The 20,368-nt window shown below is 34.8% G+C and overlaps 1 protein-coding gene across 4 annotated transcripts in view; it reads left to right on the forward strand.

Moving 5' to 3' along the window:
- GRID2 (glutamate ionotropic receptor delta type subunit 2) overlaps window positions 1-20,072 on the forward strand; it is a 1,921,766-nt gene extending 1,901,694 nt beyond the window's left edge. For all 4 annotated transcript variants that reach the window (XM_074276291.1, XM_074276292.1, XM_074276293.1 and 1 more), the window contains 2 exons: window positions 16,086-16,326; window positions 18,993-20,072. In XM_074276291.1, coding sequence (XP_074132392.1) covers window positions 16,086-16,326; window positions 18,993-19,415 — 664 coding nt within the window. In that variant the 3' untranslated portion in view covers window positions 19,416-20,072. The remainder of the gene's footprint in view (window positions 1-16,085; window positions 16,327-18,992) is intronic.
- The last annotated feature ends 296 nt before the right edge of the window (window positions 20,073-20,368 follow it).

Raw genomic sequence — 20,368 nt, forward strand, 5'->3', positions numbered from 1 at the left:
TAACACAGCCATGCTAACCACCTCTGAGTCATTTCCGGGGGGGAGGTGAACTCTCTCCAAGAGCTCTCTCATAGCCCAGTCCTATCTGGGAGGAAGCTGGTAAATTTCCTACCCAAGGGGCAGACCACCACAGTTTTAACAATGAGTAAGAAATTGAAGAGAATGATTTACGCCTTCTATACAGAGAAAGAGCGGGTATCCAACCTGAGGAGGCTAACAACAGACAGTCTCCATATAACACCCTAAAGGGAAATGATACCTACCCCAGATCACATAATTCTCTCCTAGAAGAGATTATTAAAAAGTTAAGAGAGTTTGAAGAAAAATGGGGAAAGGAAAGAGAAGCTATGATAGAGAATAACAACGTCCTGAAATTTGAGTTGGAAAAAATAAAGAATTCATAAGAGGTGCAGGGAAACAAAATTTGTGAATTAGAAAAGGTTAAAAAAAATCACAGGAAAGTAGGATTTCTGAGTTGGAAAAGATAAAAAATTCCCAAGAAAGTAGGATTTGTGATTAAAAAAAAAAAAAAAAGAAAATAACTCACTAAAAAAAAAAAAGTGAAATGGAAAAAAAATTCAACAGAGCAAAATAATTCATTTAAAAACTCAACTGGACATATACAAAAAGAACTAAAAAATGTGAATGAAGAAAATAACTCATTAAAAATCAGGACGGAACAAATAGAAATGAATGATTCATTGAGAAACCAAGAATCAGTCAAACAAAACAAAGAAACGAAAAAAAAAAGAAAAGAAAAGAAAAAGAAAAGCTAGAGAATAACGTCAAATATTTACTGGGAAAATCTATAGACCTGGAAAATAGATCTAGGAGAGTTAATCTGAGGATTATTGGACTTCCCAAAAATTATGATGATAAAAAGAGTCTAGATATTGTTTTACAGGAAATCATCAAAGAGAACTGTCCAGAGATAATAGAAACAGAAGGGAAAATAGGCATTGAAAGAATTCATTGAACACCCTCTGAAAAAGACCCTAAAAAAAGAACTCCATGGAACATTGTGGCTAAGCTGCAGAGCTACCAAACTAAGGAAAAAGTATTGCAAGCAGCCAGGAAAAAACAATTAAAATATCAAAGGGCCACAATAAGGGTCACTCAAGATCTGGCTGCCTCCACATTAAAGGATCGAAGGGCCTGGAACCTGATATTCCGAAAGGCAAAAGAACTAGGAATGCAACCAAGAATAAACTACCCAGCTAAGTTTAGCATTTTCTTCTATGGAAGAAGATGGACATTTAATGAAACAGAGGAATTCCATTTGTTTCTAAGAAAAAAACCAGACTTAAACAAAAAATTTGATCTACATTCACAAGACTCAAGAGAAGCAGAAAAAGGTAAAAAGAATTCTTGAGAACTGTATCTCTGTTGTGGGTATACAGAAAGTCTACATGGATAATTTGACTTTACTGATATGACATAAAAAGGTAAGTAGTAAAGGGAAGGGGATAGTATCAGAAAACAGGAAAGGAGAGATAAAAAGAGGGAAACTACATCCCAGGAAGAGGCAAAGAAAATTTTACCACATCTGAGGGAATTTAGAGAAAGGAAGAAACATTGTGTCAATCTTACTCTCAACAGAGTAGGATTAAAGAGTAAATAATTGACATGTTTGTTTTTCAGAGAATTCTCTTTCACCTCATTAAAAGGGGGGAGAGGAAAAGGGAAAAGGAAAAGAGAAATAAGGGAAGGGTACAAGAAAGGGAAAGGGACTTGAAAGGAGGGGGGATGCTAAAAAGGTAGGGGTCACAAGTGGGGTCCATAAATTCAATACTGGGGAAGGGGTTCCGAGGGGACAAGGAGGAAAAAAGCATAATCCGAGGATAATATGATTTCAGGAAATAGAGAATTAGTCATTTTAACCGTAAATTTGAATGGGATGAACCCTCCCATTAAGTGGAGGCGGATAGCAAACTGGATCAAAAGTCAGAACCCTACAATATGTTGTTTACAGGAAACACATTTAAAGCAGGGAGACACATAGAGAGTAAAGGTAAAAGGCTGCAGCAGAATCTATTATGCTTCAGGTAAAGCCAAAAAAACAGGGGTAGCCATCCCTATCTCAGATCAAGCAAAAGCAGAAATTGATCTAATTAAAAGAGATAAGGAAGGAAACTATATCCTGCTAAAAGGTAGCATAGTCAATGAAGCCATATCAATACTATACATATATACACCAAGTGGTATAGCATCTAACTTCCTAAAGGAGAAGTTAAGAGAGTTGCAAGAAGAAATAGACAGCAAAACTATAATAGTGGGAGATCTCAATATTGCACTCTCAGAATTAGATAAATCAAACCACAAAACAAATAAGAAAGAAATTAAAGAGAACACTTTGGAGAACACTGAATGGTGATAAAAAGGAGTATACTTTCTTCTCAGCAGTTCATAGAACCTATACAAAAATTGACCATATATTGGGACAAAAAGATCTCAAAATTAAATGCAGGAAGGCAGAAATAAGCAAATGTTTTCTTCTCAGATCACAATTCAATGAAAACTACATTCAACAAGAAGTTAGGGGTAAATAGACCAAAAAGTAATTGGAAACTAAATAATCTCATCTTAAAGAATGGTTGGGTGAAACAGCAAATTATAGACACAATTAATAATTTTACTCACCATAATGACAACAATGAGATATCATACAAAAATTTGTGGGATGCAGCCAAAGCAGTAATAAGGGGAAGTTTTATATCTTTAGAGGCTTACTTGAATAAAATAGAGAAAGAGAAGATCAATGAATTGGGCCTGCAACTTAAAAAGCTAGAAAAAGACAAAATTAAAAACACCCAATCAAAAACTAAACTTGAAACTCTAAAATTAAAAGGAGAAATCAATCATATTGAAAGTAAAAAAACTATTGAATTAATAAATAAAACTAAGAATTGGTTTTATGAAAAAAGCCAATAAAATAGATAAAACTTTGGAAAATCTGATCAGAAAAAGGAAAGAGGAAAATCAAATTGTTAGTCTTACAAATGAAAAGGGGGATCTTTCCACCAATGAAGAGGAAATTAGAGAAATAATGAGTTACTTTGCCCAACTTTATGACAATAAATTTGATAACTTAAGTGAAATGGATGACTACCTCCAAAAATATAGGCTTCCTAGATTAACAGAGGAGGAGGTAAACTGCTTAAATAATCCCATTTCAGAAAAAGAAATAGCACAAGCTATTAATCAACTCCCCTGGAAAAAAATCCCCAGGGCCAGATGGATTTACATGTGAATTCTACCAAACATTTAAAGAACAATTAGCCCCAATGCTATATAAACTATTTGAAAAAATAGGGGATGAAGGAGTCCTACCAAACTCCTTTTATGACACAGACATGGTACTGATACCTAAACCAGGTAGGTTGAAAACTGAGAAAGAAAACTATAGACCGATCTCCTTAATGAATACTGATGCTAAAATCTTAAATAAGATATTAGCAAAAAGACTTCCGAAAATCATCCCCAGGATAATACACTATGATCAAGTAGGATTTATACTAGGAATGCAGGGCTGGTTTAATATTAGGAAAGCTATTAGCATAATTGAACATATTAATAATCAAATTAATAAAAACCATGTGATCATCTCAATAGATGCAGAAAATATATATAATATATATTTGACAATACAACATCAATTCCTACTAAAAACATTTGAGACTATAGGAATAAATGGAGTATTCCTTAAAATAATCAGGAGCATATATTTAACACCGTCAGTAAGCATAATATGTAATGGAGATAAATTGGAACCTTTCCCAGTAAGATCAGGAGTGAAAGAAGGTTGTCCACTATCACCATTACTATTCAATATTGTATTAGAAATGCTAGCCTCGGCAATAAGAGTCAAGAAAGAGATTAAAGGAATAAGAGCAGGTAATGAGAAAATCAAACTGTCACTCTTTGCAGATGATATGATGGTATACTTAGAGAACCCCAGAGATTCTAATAAAAAATTGTTAGAAATAATTCAGAATTTTAGCAAAGTTGCAGGATACAAAATAAATCCACATAAATCCTCAGCATTTTTATACATCATAAACAAAATGCAACAGCAAGAGATATAAAGAGAAATTCCATTCAAAACAAATGTTGACAGTATAAAATATTTGGGAATCCATCTACCAAAGAAAAGTCAAAAACACTTGCCACAAAAATAAAGTCAGATTTAAATAATTGGAAAGACATTAAGTGCTCTTGGATAGGCTGAGCAAATATAATAAAGATGACAATACTCCCCAAATTAATCTATTTATTTAGTGCTATACCAATCAGACTCCCAAGAAACTATTTTAATGACCTAGAAAAAATAACAACAAAATTCATATGGGAGAATAGCAGGTCGAGAATTTCAAGGGAATTTTTTTTTAGTGTTTTTTTTTTAATTTTTATTTTATTTTATAATTATAACATTTTTTTGACAGTACATATGCATGTGTAATTTTTTACAACATTATCCCTTGCACTTACTTCTATTCAGATTTTTTTCCCTTCCTCCCCCAACCCCCTCCCCCAGATGGCAAGCAGTCTTATATATGTTAAATATATTACAGTATATTCTAGATACAATATATGTGTGTAGAACCGAATTTTTTGTTGCACAGGAAGAATTGGATTCAGAAGGTAAAAATAACAGTTTGCATTCATTTCCCAGTGTTCCTTTTCTGGATGTAGCTGGTTCTGTCCATCATTAATCAATTGGAATTGGATTAGCTCTTCTCTATGTTGAAGAAATCCACTTCCATCAGCATATATCCTCATACAGTATCATTGTTGAAGTGTATAATGATCTTCTGGTTCTGCTCGTTTCACTCAGCATCAGTTGATGTAAGTCTCTCCAAGGCTCTCTGTATTTCTCCTGTTGGTCATTTCTTATAGAACAATAATATTCCATAACATTCATATACCATAGTTTACCCAACCATTCTCCAATTGATGGACATCCATTTATCTTCCAGCTTCTAGCCACTATGAAAAGGGCTGCCACAAACATTTTGGCACAGACAGGACCCTTTCCCTTCTCTAGTAGTTCCTTGGGGTATAAGCCCAGTAGTAGTATGGCTGGGTCAAAGGGTATGCACATTTTGATAACTTTTTGGGCATAATTCCAGATTGCTCTCCAGAATGGTTGGATTCTTTCACAACTCCACCAACAATGCATCAGTGTCCCAGTTTTCCCACAGCCCCTCCAACATTCATCGTTATTTGTTCCTGTCATTTTAGCCAATCTGACAGGTGTGTAATGATACCTCAGAGTTGTCTTAATTTGCATTTCTCTGATCAATAGTGATTTGGAACACTCTTTCATAGGAGTGGAAATAGTTTTAATTTCATCATCTGAAAATTGTCTATTCATATCCTTTGACCATTTATCAATTGGAGAATGGCTTGATTTCTTATAAATTAAAATCAATTCTCTGTATATTTTGGAGATGAGGCCTTTATCAGAACCTTTAACTGTAAAAATTTTTTCCCAATTTGTTACTTCCCTTCTAATCTTGTTTGCATTAGTTTTGTTTGTGCAGAAACTTTTTAATTTGGTGTAATCAAAATGTTCTATTTTGTGATCAATAATGGTCTCTAGTTCTCCCTTGGACACAAACTCCTTCCTCCTCCACAAGTCTGAGAGGTAAACCATCCCATGTAACTCCAATTTATTTATGATTTCGTTCTTTATGCCTAAATCTTGGACCCATTTTGATCTAATCTTAGTATGTGGTGTTAAATGTGGGTCCATGCCTAGTTTCTGCCATACTAATTTCCAGTTTTCCCAGCAGTTTTTGTCAAATAATGAATTCTTATCCCAAAATTTGGGATCTTTGGGTTTGTCAAAGATTAGATTGCTATTTTTATTCACTATCTTGCCCTGTGAACCTAACCTATGCCACTGATCAACTAGTCTATTTCTTAGCCAATACCAAATGGTTTTGGTGACTGTTGCTTTATAATATAGCTTTAAATCAGGTACACTTAGACCACCTTCCTCTGACTTTTTTTTCATTAGTTCCCTTGAAATTCTCGACCTTTTATTCTTCCATATGAATTTTGTTGTTATTTTTTCTAGGTCATTAAAATAGTTTCTTGGGAGTCTGATTGGTATAGCACTAAATAAATAGATTAGTTTGGGGAGTATTGTCATCTTTATTATATTCGCTCGGCCTATCCAAGAACACTGAATGTCTTTCCAATTATTTAAATCTGACTTTATTTTTGTGGCAAGTGTTTTGCAATTTTGCTCATATAATTCCTGACTCTCCTTCGGTAGATATATTCCCAAATATTTGATACTATCGACTGTTATTTTGAATGGAATTTCTCTTTGTATCTCTTGCTGTTGGATTGTGTTGGTAATGTATAAAAATCCTGAGGATTTATGTGGATTTATTTTGTATCCTGCGACTTTGCTCAAATTCTGAATTATTTCTAATAGCTTTTTAGCAGAGTCTTTGGGGTTCTCTAAGTATACCATCATGTCATCTGCGAAAAGTGACAATTTGATTTCTTCATTTCCTACTCTAATTCCTTGGATCTCTTTCTCGGCTCTTATTGCCAAGGCTAGAGTTTCTAGTACTATATTGAATAGTAATGGTGATAGTGGGCAACCTTGTTTCACTCCTGATCTTACTGGGAAAGGTTCTAGTTTATCACCATTACATATGATGTTTACTGAAGGTTTTAAATATATGCTCCTTATTATTTTAAGGAATAGTCCATTAATTCCTATACTCTCAAGCGTTTTTAGTAGGAATGGATGTTGGATTTTATCAAATGCCTTTTCTGCATCTATTGAGATGATCATATGGTTTTTATTAATTTGATTATTAATATGGTCAATTATACTAATAGTTTTCCTAATATTAAACCAGCCCTGAATTCCTGGTATAAATCCCACTTGGTCATAGTGTATTATCCTGGGGATGATTTTCTGAAGTCTATTTGCTAATATCTTATTTAAGATTTTAGCATCAATATTCATTAAGGAAATTGGTCTATAGTTTTCTTTCTCAGTTTTCGATCTACCTGGTTTAGGTATCAGTACCATGTCTGTGTCATAGAAGGAATTTGGTAGGACTCCTTCAATCCCCATTTTTTCCAAATAGTTTACATAGCATTGGAGTTAGTTGTTCTTTAAATGTTTGGTAGAATTCACCTGTAAATCCATCTGGTCCTGGGGACTTTTTCTTAGGAAGTTGGTTAATAGCTTGGTCTATTTCTTTTTCTGAGATGGGACTATTTAGACTACTTACTTCTTCCTCTGTTAATCTGGGCAAGCTATATTTTTGAAGGTATTCTTCCATTTCATGTAAGTTATCGAATTTATCAGCATAAAGTTGAGCAAAGTAGCTCCTAACTATTGTTCTAATTTCCTCTTCATTAGTGGTGAGTTCACCCTTTTCATTTTCAAGACTATCAATTTGCTTTTTCTCTTTCCTTTTTTTAATCAGGTCTATTATGTTGGTTTTTTCATAAAACCAACTCTTAGTTTTATTAATTAATTCAATAGTTTTTTTACTTTCAATTTTATTAATCTCACCTTTTATTTTTTGAATTTCAAGTTTTGTGTTTGTCTGGGGGTTTTTAATTTGTTCCTTTTCTAGCAATTTTAGTTGTAAGCCCAATTCGTTGGCCCTCTCTTTCTCTATTTTATGCAAGTAGGCCTGTAGAGATATAAAACTTCCCCTTATTACTGCTTTGGCTGTATCCCACACATTTTGGTATGATGTCTCATTATTGTCATTTTCTTGGGTGAAGTTAGTAATTATGTCTATGATTTGCTGTTTTACCCAATCATTCTTTAGTATAAGATTATTTAGTTTCCAATTATTTTTTGGTCTATTTTCCCCTGGCTTTTTATTAAATGTTATTTTGATTGCATTATGGTCTGAAAAGGATGCATTTACTATTTCTGCCTTACTGCATTTGATTTTGAGGTTTTTATGCCCTAGTATATGATCAATTTTTGTATAGGTTCCATGAACTGCTGAGAAGAAAGTATATTCCTTTCTGTCTCCATTTAGCTTTCGCCAAAGATCTCTCATATCAAACTTTTCTAGTATTCTATTTACCTCTTTGACTTCTTTCTTATTTATTTTGTGGTTTGATTTATCTAATTCTGAGAGTGCAAGGTTGAGATCTCCCACTATTATAGTTTTGCTATCTATTTCCTCTTGCAGCTCTCTTAATTTCTCTTTTAAGAATTTAGATGCTGCACCACTTGGTGCATACATGTTTAATATTGAAACTGCTTCACTATTGATGCTTCCCTTTAGCAGAATATAATGCCCTTCCTTATCTCTTTTAATTAGATCAATTTTTGTTTTTGCTTGATCTGAGATGAGGATGGCTACTCCTGCTTTTTTGGTTTTGCCTGAAGCATAATAGATTCTGCTCCACCCTTTTACTTTTAGTTTGAATGTCTCATCCTGTTTCAGGTGTGTTTCCTGTAAACAACATATAGGAGGATTCTGACTTTTAATCCAGTCTGCTAACTGCTTTCTCTTTATGAGGCAGTTTGCCCCATTCACATTTATGGTTAGAAGGACTAATTCTATATTGCTTGCCATCCTATTAACCCCTGCTTATGCTTTTCCCCTTTCCTTCCCTTTTACCCTCCTATCCAGTATTAAACTGGTGAACACCACTTGCTTTTCACAGCCCTCCCTTTTTAGGATCCCTCCCCCACCTTAAAGATCCTCCCCTTATTTTACCCCTTTTCCTCGAAATTACTGTATTCCCTTCCCCTTAGCTTACTCCTTCCCTTTCACTTTTCAATGAAGTGGAAGAAGTTTCACCATAAATCGAATATGTCTATTGATACATGCTATGTTCATCTCCCTCCTTTCTTTCTCTCAGATATAATAGGTTACCTTTGCCTCTTCATGAGATGTAGTACCACCACTTTACACTTTTTTATGGTATAATCTCCTTTCCACCTCTAGTTTCTAAGACAAATTGTACATATGTCCTTTACATATTTTTTTGACAGAAGTATAGTTCTCAAGATTTCTTTTTACCTTTTTAGAAATCTCTTGAGTTCTGTATTTGAAGATCAAACCTTTTATGTAGGTCTGGTTTTTTCATCAAAAATAGATGGAATTCATTTATTTCGTTAAATGTCCATCTTCTTCCCTGGAAAACGATGCTCATTCTTGCTGGGTAAGTTATTCTTGGCTGCATACCAAGTTCCTTAGCCTTTCGGAATATCATCTTCCAGGCCCTGCGTTCTTTTAATGTGGACGCTGCTAGATCCTGGGTTATCCTTATTGTGGATCCTCCATATCTGAATTGTTTTTTTCTAGCAGCTTCCAATATCTTTTCCTTTGTCTGATGGTTCTTGAACTTGGCCACTATATTTCTTGGCGTTTTGATTTTAGGGTCCCTTTCAGTAGGTGATCGATGAATTTTTTCAATGTCTATTTTACCCTCTGTTTCCAAAACGTCTGGGCAGTTCTCTTTGATAATTTCCTCGAAAATGGTGTCCAAGCTCTTTTTTTCCTCCCATTTTTCAGGGAGTCCGATTACTCTCAAATTGTCTCTCCTGGATCTGTTTTCCAGGTCTGTTGTCTTTCTGGTAAGGTACTTGACAGTCTTTTCAGTTGTTTCATTTCTCTGGTTTTGCTTGACTCCCTCTTGGTTTCTCCTTGAGTCATTCATTTCTACTTGCTCCAGTCTAATTTTCAATGATGTATTTTCTTCACTCACTTTTTTTATATCTCTTTGTAATTGTCCAATTGAGTTTTTATCTTCTATGGAATTTTTTTCCATTTTATCCATTTTATTTTTTAGAGAGCTGATTTCTTTTTCCAGCTCACTAATCCTGTTTTCCTTGGAGTTGTTTACCTTTTCCAGCTCACTAATCTTGTTTCTCAATGATTTGATTTCTTTATCCACTCTGTCTTTGAATGCATGGGATCCAGGCTCTCTTGCCAAACTTCCCTTTCCTTTTCCCATTTCTCTTCCAGCTCTCTTGTGAGAGCCTTTTTGATTTCCTCTATGAGGTTCTTTTGTATTGAGGAGCAGCTTATATCCCTCCCAGGGGATACATCTGGGGACAGTCTGTTCCTAGTCTCCTCAGCATTTGAAGTCTGCTCCCTCTCCACACAGAAGCTGTCAATGGTTAGAGCCCTTTTGAATTTTTTGTTCATTTTGTCAGAGTAGGAATCAAAGAAAACAAACTGACAAGAGAAACAATTGGTCTGTTTTGCGGGGGATGGGGCTGGATGGTATTAATGGGCTTCCTCTACAGACTGGGGGTAGGGCAGCAGAGAGCTACTAACAGAACAGCAATGACTGTACTGAGTCTGTGCTCTGAAGCTCCGAGAACGCACCGAGTCAGTCCAGGTGGGGGTTGGAGGTGGCCGGGCTCTGAGAGACGCTGGCTTTCTGGGGTTTTAATCTTCACCTCCGGTGTTTACACCCTCTCTGCTGCTCCTGGCTTGCTGCCAAGAAGGAGCATCCACACTGGGGCAAAAGCCCTTTCACAGAAAGGGCAGAGATCACACCCCTCCCCCTCCGGTCTGAGCTGTGTGAGCTGCCTGTCTTGCTCTGGCTGTCTGCCCTCAGTCTGCGCCCAGTCTGATTGACCCTCCCCGGAGCAAACAGACCTTTTCTGGCGACTTTCAAGGATGTCTTCTCTTGGTGATTATTTGTGGGTTTCTTTCTGGGTCGAGCATTAAGTCAGAGGCTTGTCATGAAGTAAGTTCTGAGAGAAAACGAGGAGCTCAAGCAGCTGTCTGCCTCCACGCCGCCATCTTGGCCGGAAGTCCCCAATTTCAAGGGAATTAATGAAAAAATAGTCAAATGAAGGTGGTCTAGCTGTACCTGATCTAAAGCAATATTATAAAGCAGCAGTCACCAAAACCATTTGGTATTGGCTAAGAAATAGGTTAGTTGATCAGTGGAACAGATTAGGTACCCAGGACAAAATAGGGTACATCTATAGCAATCTAGTGTTTGACATACCCAAAGATCCCAACTTTTAGAATAAGAATTCATTATTTGACAAAAACTGTTAGGAAAACTGGAAATGAATATGGCAGAAATTAGATATAGACTCACACTTAACACTATATACCAAGATAAGATCAAAATGGGTTCATGATTTAAGCATAAAGAATAAGATCATAAATAGATTAGAAGAACATAGGATAGTTTACCTCTCAGACTTGTGGAGGAGGAAGGAATTTGTGACCACAGGAGAACTAGAGATCATTATTGATCACAAAATAGAAAAGTTTGATTATATCAAATTAAAAAGCTTTGTACAGACAAAACTAATGCAAACAAGATTAGAAGGGAAGTAACAAATTGGGAAAACATTTTCACAGTTAAAGGTTCTGATAAAGGCCTCATCTCCAAAATATATAGAGAACTGACTCTAATTTATAAGAAATCAAACCATTCTCCAATTGATAAATGGTCAAAGGATATGATGAAATTGAAACTATCTCCACTCATATTAAATAGTGTTCCAAATCACTACTGATAGGAGAAATTCAAATTAAGACAACTCTAAGATACCACTACACACCTGTCAGATTGGCTAAGATGACAGGAACAAATAATGATGAATGTTGGAGGGGATGTGGGAAAACTAGGACACTGATGCATTGTTGGTGGAGTTGCAAAAGAATCCAGCCATTCTGGAGAGCAATTTGGAACTATGCCCAAAAAGTTATCAAACTGTGCATATCCTTTGATCCAGCAGTGCTAGTACTGGGCTTATATCCCAAAGAAATACTAAAGATGGGAAAGGGACCTGCATGTGCCAAAATGTTTGTGGCAGCCCTTTTTGTAGTGGCTAGAAACTGGAAAATGAATGGATGCCCATCAATTGGAGAATGGTTGGGTAAATTGTGGTATATGAATATTATGGAATATTATTGCTCTGTAAGAAATGACCAGCAGGATGAATACAGAGAGGCTTGGAGAGACTTACATCAACTGATGCTGAGTGAAATGAGCAGAACCAGGAGATCACTATATACTTCAACAATGATACTGTATGAAGATTTATTTTGATTGAAGTGGATATCTTCAGTATAAAGAAGATCTAATTCACTTCCAGTTGATTAATAATGGACAGAAACAGCTACACGCAGAGAAGGAACACTGGGAATTGAATGTAAACTGTTAGCACTACTGTCTTTCTACCCAGGTTACTTATACCTTCGGAATCCAATTCTTACCGTGCAACAAGAAAATTGGTTTTACACACATATATTGTATCTAGGTTATACTGTAACACATTTAATATGTATGGGATTGCCTGTCATCTAGGAGAGGGAGAGGAATATTTGGAAAAATGAATGCAAGGGATAATGTTGTAAAAAAAATTACTCATGCATATGTACTGTCAAAAATATATAATTATAAAATTAATTTTAAAAAAAGAAGTAATGAAAGGGGCGGGTAAGTGACACAGTGAATAGAGAGTATAGGTCCTGGAGTCAGGAGGAGCTGAGTTCAAATCTAGCCTCAGACACTTAGTAGCAATGTGACTGAGCAAGCTATAAGAAAGGAGAAGCTGGAGAAGTGATTTTAGTTTTCCCCAGGGTAGTGCTGGGGGATATGTACCAGTTAGTACAATCCACAATAAGTGTCTGTCAAATAAAGGGCCAGAACTACACAAAGGTCCATATATCAAAAATTCCCACTATCAGTTTATTCTTTTGTTCAAAGATCCTTTCTTAAAATGCATACACATAAGGAAGAAAGGTCGGAAACACTTTCTCCTGAGAAAGAGAAATAGAAAACCACTTGTAATTATCCCTGGATTTGAAACTGGAAAGTCCTGGATTCAAATCCAAGTCTATTATGTCCCAACAAGGTAGCTGTGTGGTCTTGTTAAAAAAAAGGTTTGATTTCTTTAAATCTTCTTATACTGTGAGCTTGACAAAGCATTTTGAAAAGGAAGGGGTCATGATATGTAGCATTCAATACAATAAATATTTATTAAATGCCTAGTATATAACAGACATTTTACTAAGCTCTGGGCATATAAACAAACAAACAAAAATATAGTCTGTGGCCTCAAGGATCTTATGATGTATTAGAGAAAACAAAACAGAAAGAGATTCTGAAAAGTAAGTTTTTGAAAGAATGTCCTAGGGCAGGAGCATGAAGATGATGGTAGAATCAAAGCAAGCAGAACAGCAAGTGACAAATGGAAAGATGGCTGAGATCTTGAGCAGCCTATAAAAGGAGGCTATGGAAGGAGTGTTTTGCTCAGTCCTCTAATGCCTCTATGTCTCTAAGAGAGAGGCAGAAACAACTGAAGTAGGTATTGAGGTGTGAGTAGCCAAGGTAAATCAATCTCCATGCTGATGATTTCATGAGTTTATCCTGGGCAGGATGTGATGAAGATAATTATGAAGGTTATGTAGAGACATTATGCTGATCATGCAAAAGAATGAATGAAAAAGCATTTAATAAGGGCTTACTATTGCTAAGCACTCTGTATTTAAATGCAAAAGTGAGACTGTACCTGCCTTCAAGGAACTTATATAATGAGGGAATGGAACACTTATAAAAGAGGAATAATTAGGTAAGACTATTTTGTTCTGGTAAAATACTGAGATGTTGAGTGTAGATTAGAACAGTCCACTGATACACCCTTTCCAAAAAGCAATGATAATGTTAATTTATAATTCTTAGAGCAAAATATAGAAAGTAAATGAAAGGACATTATGGTGATGCAGAAAATGGCCTGAGGTGGGGATAGGGGGGCAGAAAAATAAGAATATGAGCATTTATATAGCAGGTACTGTGCTAAGCACGTTTGGAAAACGTGCACAGTTTCTTATTTGTTCCTCACAATAACTTTGCAAAGTAGGGGCTATTCTCATTTTACAGCTGAGGAAACTGAAGGACAGAGAGGCTGTCTTCTTTGTGACTTTCCAAGCTAGGCTGAATTTGAACTCAGAATTTCCTGATTCCAGGAAGGAGCTTGATCTACTGCTTTATCTAGATAAGGACACAGAATCTCAGGGAATTCTGAACTGAATGGTTAAATTCCTTCTGGGCATAGTCTCTGCACCTCTAAAATTAGAGCAATAGAAGTAATAGAAATACGGCCAGAGAATGAAAAGAATGGAAGAAAAACAGAATAGGAAGGGTCTGTTTAACCTTAACAGAGGTCAATAATTTACATTTATTTCACTTCTAACTCTATTCTTATATCTCATGGTAGATATTCTGGGAATTCTCAAGTTATAATCATAGAGCATCAAAATCCTCCTCAGGTGAAAAAGAGTTTTAAGCCTGACAACTGAGAAGCTATGAGAGAGATAAGACTTTACCCTAGGGCAGACTGTTTCCAACACATAAAATTTTACAAGGCCAGGGCCTGAGTCACTCCTGGAAGTTCTTGATCTCCAGGTACTGATCCGGGAAATCAGTACCTGGAGAAAGCAACATCAGGATCCTTCTGGAGTCAAAAATCAAAATCAAACCAAGGCAGATATTTCCTCCAGAAATAGAAGCTGGCCTTAACACAAAGTCCCAATTCAGAAAGTCAGAAAGTCAATACCAGGCCATCAGAAAGGCTCTTGGTCACAAACTGATCATTATTTGGGGAGTAGAAGGCAGAGGGGAATACCAGCTCTTAGAGACACAGAGGGTCTACATTCTGAAATGCTGGGGAAAACACTACTAAAATCACCAATCCTTAAAGTAGATCAGTGTGTATGTATTGACAAATGCATATATGTATATTGAAATATATATTATGTTTATGTATGTAGAGCCAGTTTGGTGAATTAGCTAACCTAGGTTCAAGGCTTATGTCTGTCATAGGAACTTGCCATAAACATGTTATAGTGGAAGATTTCCTGATGTGAGGGAAGGGCTCAAAACAGATCCAGATTACATGGCGGTGCTTCCTGGGAGGGGAGTAAAGATAAGGTACTAGAGTTGGGGGGCAGAAGGAAAAGAAAAATTGGGAAAGGAGGTGAGAGAATGGGTCATGGCAAAGTAAACAGATCGTGGAGCCTGCCCTATTAACAACTAAGGCCCATTTCACAACTTTACCCAGAGCTAATGCTATAGATTCATATTACTCTATACCCTCTACCCATAAACTCCCTTACTTTTGACATTACTCTCTTCCAGCAGTGAGAATGGCATAAAAGAGGTAATAAGCCTCCAAAAAGTGAGTATTTTGCTCTTCCCAGGTAGGCTCATTCCTGTAGAAAATCAAGCTAGCACTGTTATTTTTTAAGTTACTTCTATTCTACATTGCTATTCTGTTAAATTTGGAGTTTAATCTCTACAAAAAGCCCAGCAAAAATCTGACAGTTGCTAGCTGCCATTGAAAAGAAAGGTGTTTTTTTGAACTTATTACCATTACCTGAAAGCTTCTCAATAACTCAGTAACTTTGCTTCTTATTCTTCAAGGTAAGTTGTATTTCTCCCTTTGGCATTAAAAAAGGAAAGCAGAGCAGTTGTGTGCAAAACCAGAAACTATGTATTTCATCAACTTCAAAATTATCCAGGGTTTTCTCCCACATCGTGTTAAATAATAGAAGCTTTTTTAATTGAATTTCTTTGTATGTACCATATGCTCCATGGTGGTGTGCCAACATCTTGCTGTAAGCAGCAAAATGTTCCTTATAAAAGCATTAGAATCCAAAAACATCATTTTGCTTCAAAGACCACAGAACTATGTTAGCAGTATGAAACCACACACACACACACACACACACACACATATATATATAAATATATATATATATATATATATATATATATATATATATATATATATATATATATATAATACTGCCTTAAAAATATAATTGTAAAAACACATTGCTACCACAAGGGAAATATTTTAAATTATAGAATACACACTTGCAAGCACACACAAACTCATGGATAAAAACAAATTGTGTTATAAATCCTATCTGTTGAATTACAACAATGGGGTTTCTCATTACCTACCATTCTCTCTGCATTTTGTTTTCCCTTTGACAGACACTATACTTTATAATGTTTTCAACAGTGGTCTAGGCTTTTATATTTTAACAGTTGTCTCTGTTCTAATTATTTTGTCTTTCCCTCCCAAGAATCCTAGAACTTCAACAGAATGGAGACATGGACATACTGAAGCATAAGTGGTGGCCAAAGAATGGTCAATGTGACCTGTACTCTTCTGTGGACACCAAACAGAAAGGCAGTGCCCTGGACATAAAGAGCTTTGCAGGGGTCTTCTGCATTCTGGCCGCAGGAATTGTTCTCTCTTGCTTCATAGCAATGCTGGAGACCTGGTGGAACAAGAGGAAAGGCTCCCGTGTCCCTTCCAAAGAGGTATTGGCTTGAGATCTTCATCTTCTTATCTAGACTAGAACAACCATTCCCCCTTTTGATTTTTGACTCCAGAAGATTGGAGGAAAGGAGAATCCTCTCATTGGAGTAAAATTGGTGGAAGAGGAATCATTTAGCAACAATGTCTTCTTAGCTAGTAGATGTTGAATTATTTTTACAAAAGTAAATTTGGCATCCAAAATTCAACTGTTTTAGGGCAGTTAAAGGAAATTAAAAGAATACTAAAATATTCTAAATATTGGAAATCCCATGTACTGTATATAAGTGAACTTTGAAATTCTCCCAAGCTCAGTGTAACTTTTAATCTAGTGATTTTTTATCTAGTGATATCCATGCTATAAATATGTCTTTTTTAAAATAAATTGTTCAAACGCATAAATAAATCTGTTAAATCTAAAAAGCCTTATACTTACTCCCTCCTGAGAACTACTATGTTAACAAAGCATAATTAATATTCATTTGTCAGCACAAAGATGTGGAAGGAGAAAAAGAAATTATTGCCAGTTACCACATCCCTCTTTCTAGGGCATAGACCTTCAGGAACTAAGCATTTGTTTTTCTTGATTCCTCTTGCCAACTTCACATTGTGGAATTAATCAGAATTATTTTCCCCTCTTCCTAAAATGGTTATAATCGACCATCCTAATAATGAGAAACATTTTCTCAATAATTACAATACAACCATAATTACAACAAATAAAGATGGTTTTTAAAAGGAAAAAAAATCTTTGTTTTATTTTTATTGTTTATATACAATAATATTGTTTATATATATACAATTATATATATACATTATATATGTCATATATAATGTATATATGTACAAATATATGCAATATATATCATATTGTTTATATATATATATATATATATATATATATATAATAGGAAGAAACTGAACAAGAATAGAATAGCTGAAAATTTTACTTGTTACTTGTTTCCTCTAAAGTCAAAGTAAAACATCTTTTTAATAGGAAAATTTCCAAATATACTAAAATATCATTAATGAACAGAAATAGTACTCAGAATTATTAAAATATGAGATTTGTATAATGTTCACAAAATTAAGTTTTATTACTTTTAGTCATTTGAAGTAATGTAGTGTTGATGGTGAGCAATGATTCCCCTATCAACTGTTTATATAATAGTTTGTTTAAATTTTTGTTTTATTTATGGTTTATTTATTTAGATTTATCCTTCTGAAGTTTTATGGGATCTAAAATACAGATTTTTTTCCAAATACTGTTTTCATATTCCCCAACAATTTAGTCTATTAAACTGGTCATCCTGTTAAGAAGGAGTTTTCTTAAACTCAGAAATAGATGCCAGTTGAATTAACAAAATATTATTTAAAAAATAATTTAGTATACAAGTGCAGCATCATAACTAAGACTTTATCTTACCTAAAAAAATCTGGAAATTAAGAACTTCCTAAATTCCCTAGCATTTTGAATTATTACAAGTGATATTAAATTTTTTGCATTGCGATATCTGTCGGTGAATGACATTTCAGCTGCTGTGGAGACAATAAAATTGCATTTCCCAGGCTCCTAAAATCTTAGTAATAGCATTGCATTAACATGGTATTTTTATTGAATTTGGAAATGAAAAAGGAAGAGGAAAAATAGTAATGTACATCAAAATAGCTGCCCTCTGGAGCCCACAACAGATAGCAAAATAGAGAGAATGCTAACTGAGCTCTGTTACATAGCAGCCAATAAAGATCCTCCAATGAAGAGTCTCTATTTTCCCTATTATGATTTTTTTCAATAATTCCTATTTTTTTAGATGAGCCTAGCTAAAAGTTGACGAAAAGAAGGATCTTTTTTTTTCTTTAGGCATTTCCCCCACAAAGAATGCAAAGTCCATATTCAGTGAACAGAATATTTTAAAATCTGGTTTTACCCTAATTAATCTGAAGTTGTATTTCCAATAGATCAAAGTGTCATAAATGTTTTAAAACTTATTATGCAAGGCTGATTCTTTAAGTAGATGAAATAAACTGTCATTTATACTGTGCGGTTTGAGGAGGATTTAAATGATAATTCTTTTGCCACCAAATTATCTCTTCAATTTAGATGCTATAAATTCAATGACCAGAAATTTAGTTTTTTGGATTAAACATTCCCCTCTGTAGCCATTCTTCTTTAAAATTCAAATACTTCTAGAGTGGATAACACCTCTAGAAAATTTAATTAGTGAATTATTTTCAAATGTCATTTTCATTATAACAAGAAGAACAAGAGGCAACGTGAGGTTCCTAAACACCTAGGAAGGAGGGTCACTCATTTGGAATAAGGATGCAGAAAAGGGAATGGAATAAACAAAGACAATTATACTTAATTCATAGTTTTGCTTACAACTAACCCTATCATAATATCAAAATCACCTGCCACTCCCTTGGAGTTAACATGCTAAAACATTATACTTGCAACCTTAGTGGAATTAATTGCAGAGAAATGTTTTGCTTTATTTTGAAGTATTCATACCTGAACTGTATAGTTACTAACTAATGCTAAAATAAGGTAATTTCTATGTTTGCTGAACTGTTTTCTTTAGGCCATACATGCTCCCATTCAGTGGACTACAGAGATAATGAAAGCTCTATCTTCTTTCTGTTTTTTTGTTTTGCTTCATTTTATCCCTAGGATGACAAGGAAATTGACCTGGAGCACCTTCACAGACGTGTCAATAGCTTGTGCACAGATGATGACAGTCCCCATAAACAGTTTTCCACCTCATCAATTGATTTGACCCCTCTGGACATTGATACATTACCAACTCGACAAGCACTGGAACAAATCAGTGATTTTAGGAACACTCATATTACCACAACCACCTTTATCCCAGAGCAAATCCAGACTCTTAGCCGTACACTGTCAGCTAAGGCTGCTTCTGGTTTTTCATTTGGCAACATGCCTGACCACCGAACTGGGCCTTTCAGGCATAGGGCACCTAATGGGGGTTTTTTCAGGAGTCCTATTAAAACAATGTCATCAATCCCATATCAACCAACTCCTACTCTTGGGCTTAATCTTGGTAATGACCCAGACCGAGGTACCTCCATATGACTATCAGGCAAAATTTCTTCACTATTTCTTTTTAGGACTCTCTTTGCAAGGAGCAATTATAATATTGTGGGACTAACATGGATGTAACTTTTTTAAAAATCAGGATTATTAGTAACAGCTCTAGATCTTTCTCTTGACCATTTTGCTTTCTCTCTTTCTTCGTACTCATTTCCTTCCATTTTTTCCCCTTAGTCACCTTGTTCTCCCAAAATATAGGACACTAGTATTCTATTAGTATGCTTTTCATATACTGTACTTCAAGTATAGGAAATGTGCACTGAATATACTACAAGTATATGCAGAATTACTTTGACATATAAAGGCCTCCACAATGTCTCTCTTTTCTAAAAAGAAATAAATAAATAAACTTGCAATAACTTCATTCTTTTTCTATTTGTTCTTCTGCATCCATTCAGTGCTTTGCTCCTGTTCTGTGTCCTTTAACTGTGGACCAAAGGCAGCCCCTGCAGTGTAAAAAACATATTTAGGATACATAACATAAGAATGCAATTTTGTAGGATTACAAAAAGCCATCACTATTCCAGTAAAAACTACAGCACTCTTGCACTGCAGCAGTGCATATGACCTTTATGTGATTTTACAGTATTAAAAATGTTTTTTTCTTATGTACAATAAACTTTATCAGGTGGCAGAGACCTGTCATGCTAAATAAATTAGTATTTCATATATACATATATATGCACCTATAAAATGTGTGTATGTATATATATATATATATATGTATATATATATATATATATGTATATATATATATATATATATATATATATATATATATATATATATATATATATATATATACATATATATATATATATATATAAAACATGTTGGCCATTTCTATCACAATTCACTTAATAAAGCTTTAGGTTTTAAAAGAAAAGTTGTGTTATTTACAGGAAAGATGTACAAAATGGATCTTTTCAAATAGA

This window comes from Sminthopsis crassicaudata, chromosome 6, assembly GCF_048593235.1.
Source record: "Sminthopsis crassicaudata isolate SCR6 chromosome 6, ASM4859323v1, whole genome shotgun sequence".
In the NCBI taxonomy this organism is placed as follows: Eukaryota; Metazoa; Chordata; class Mammalia; order Dasyuromorphia; family Dasyuridae; genus Sminthopsis; species Sminthopsis crassicaudata.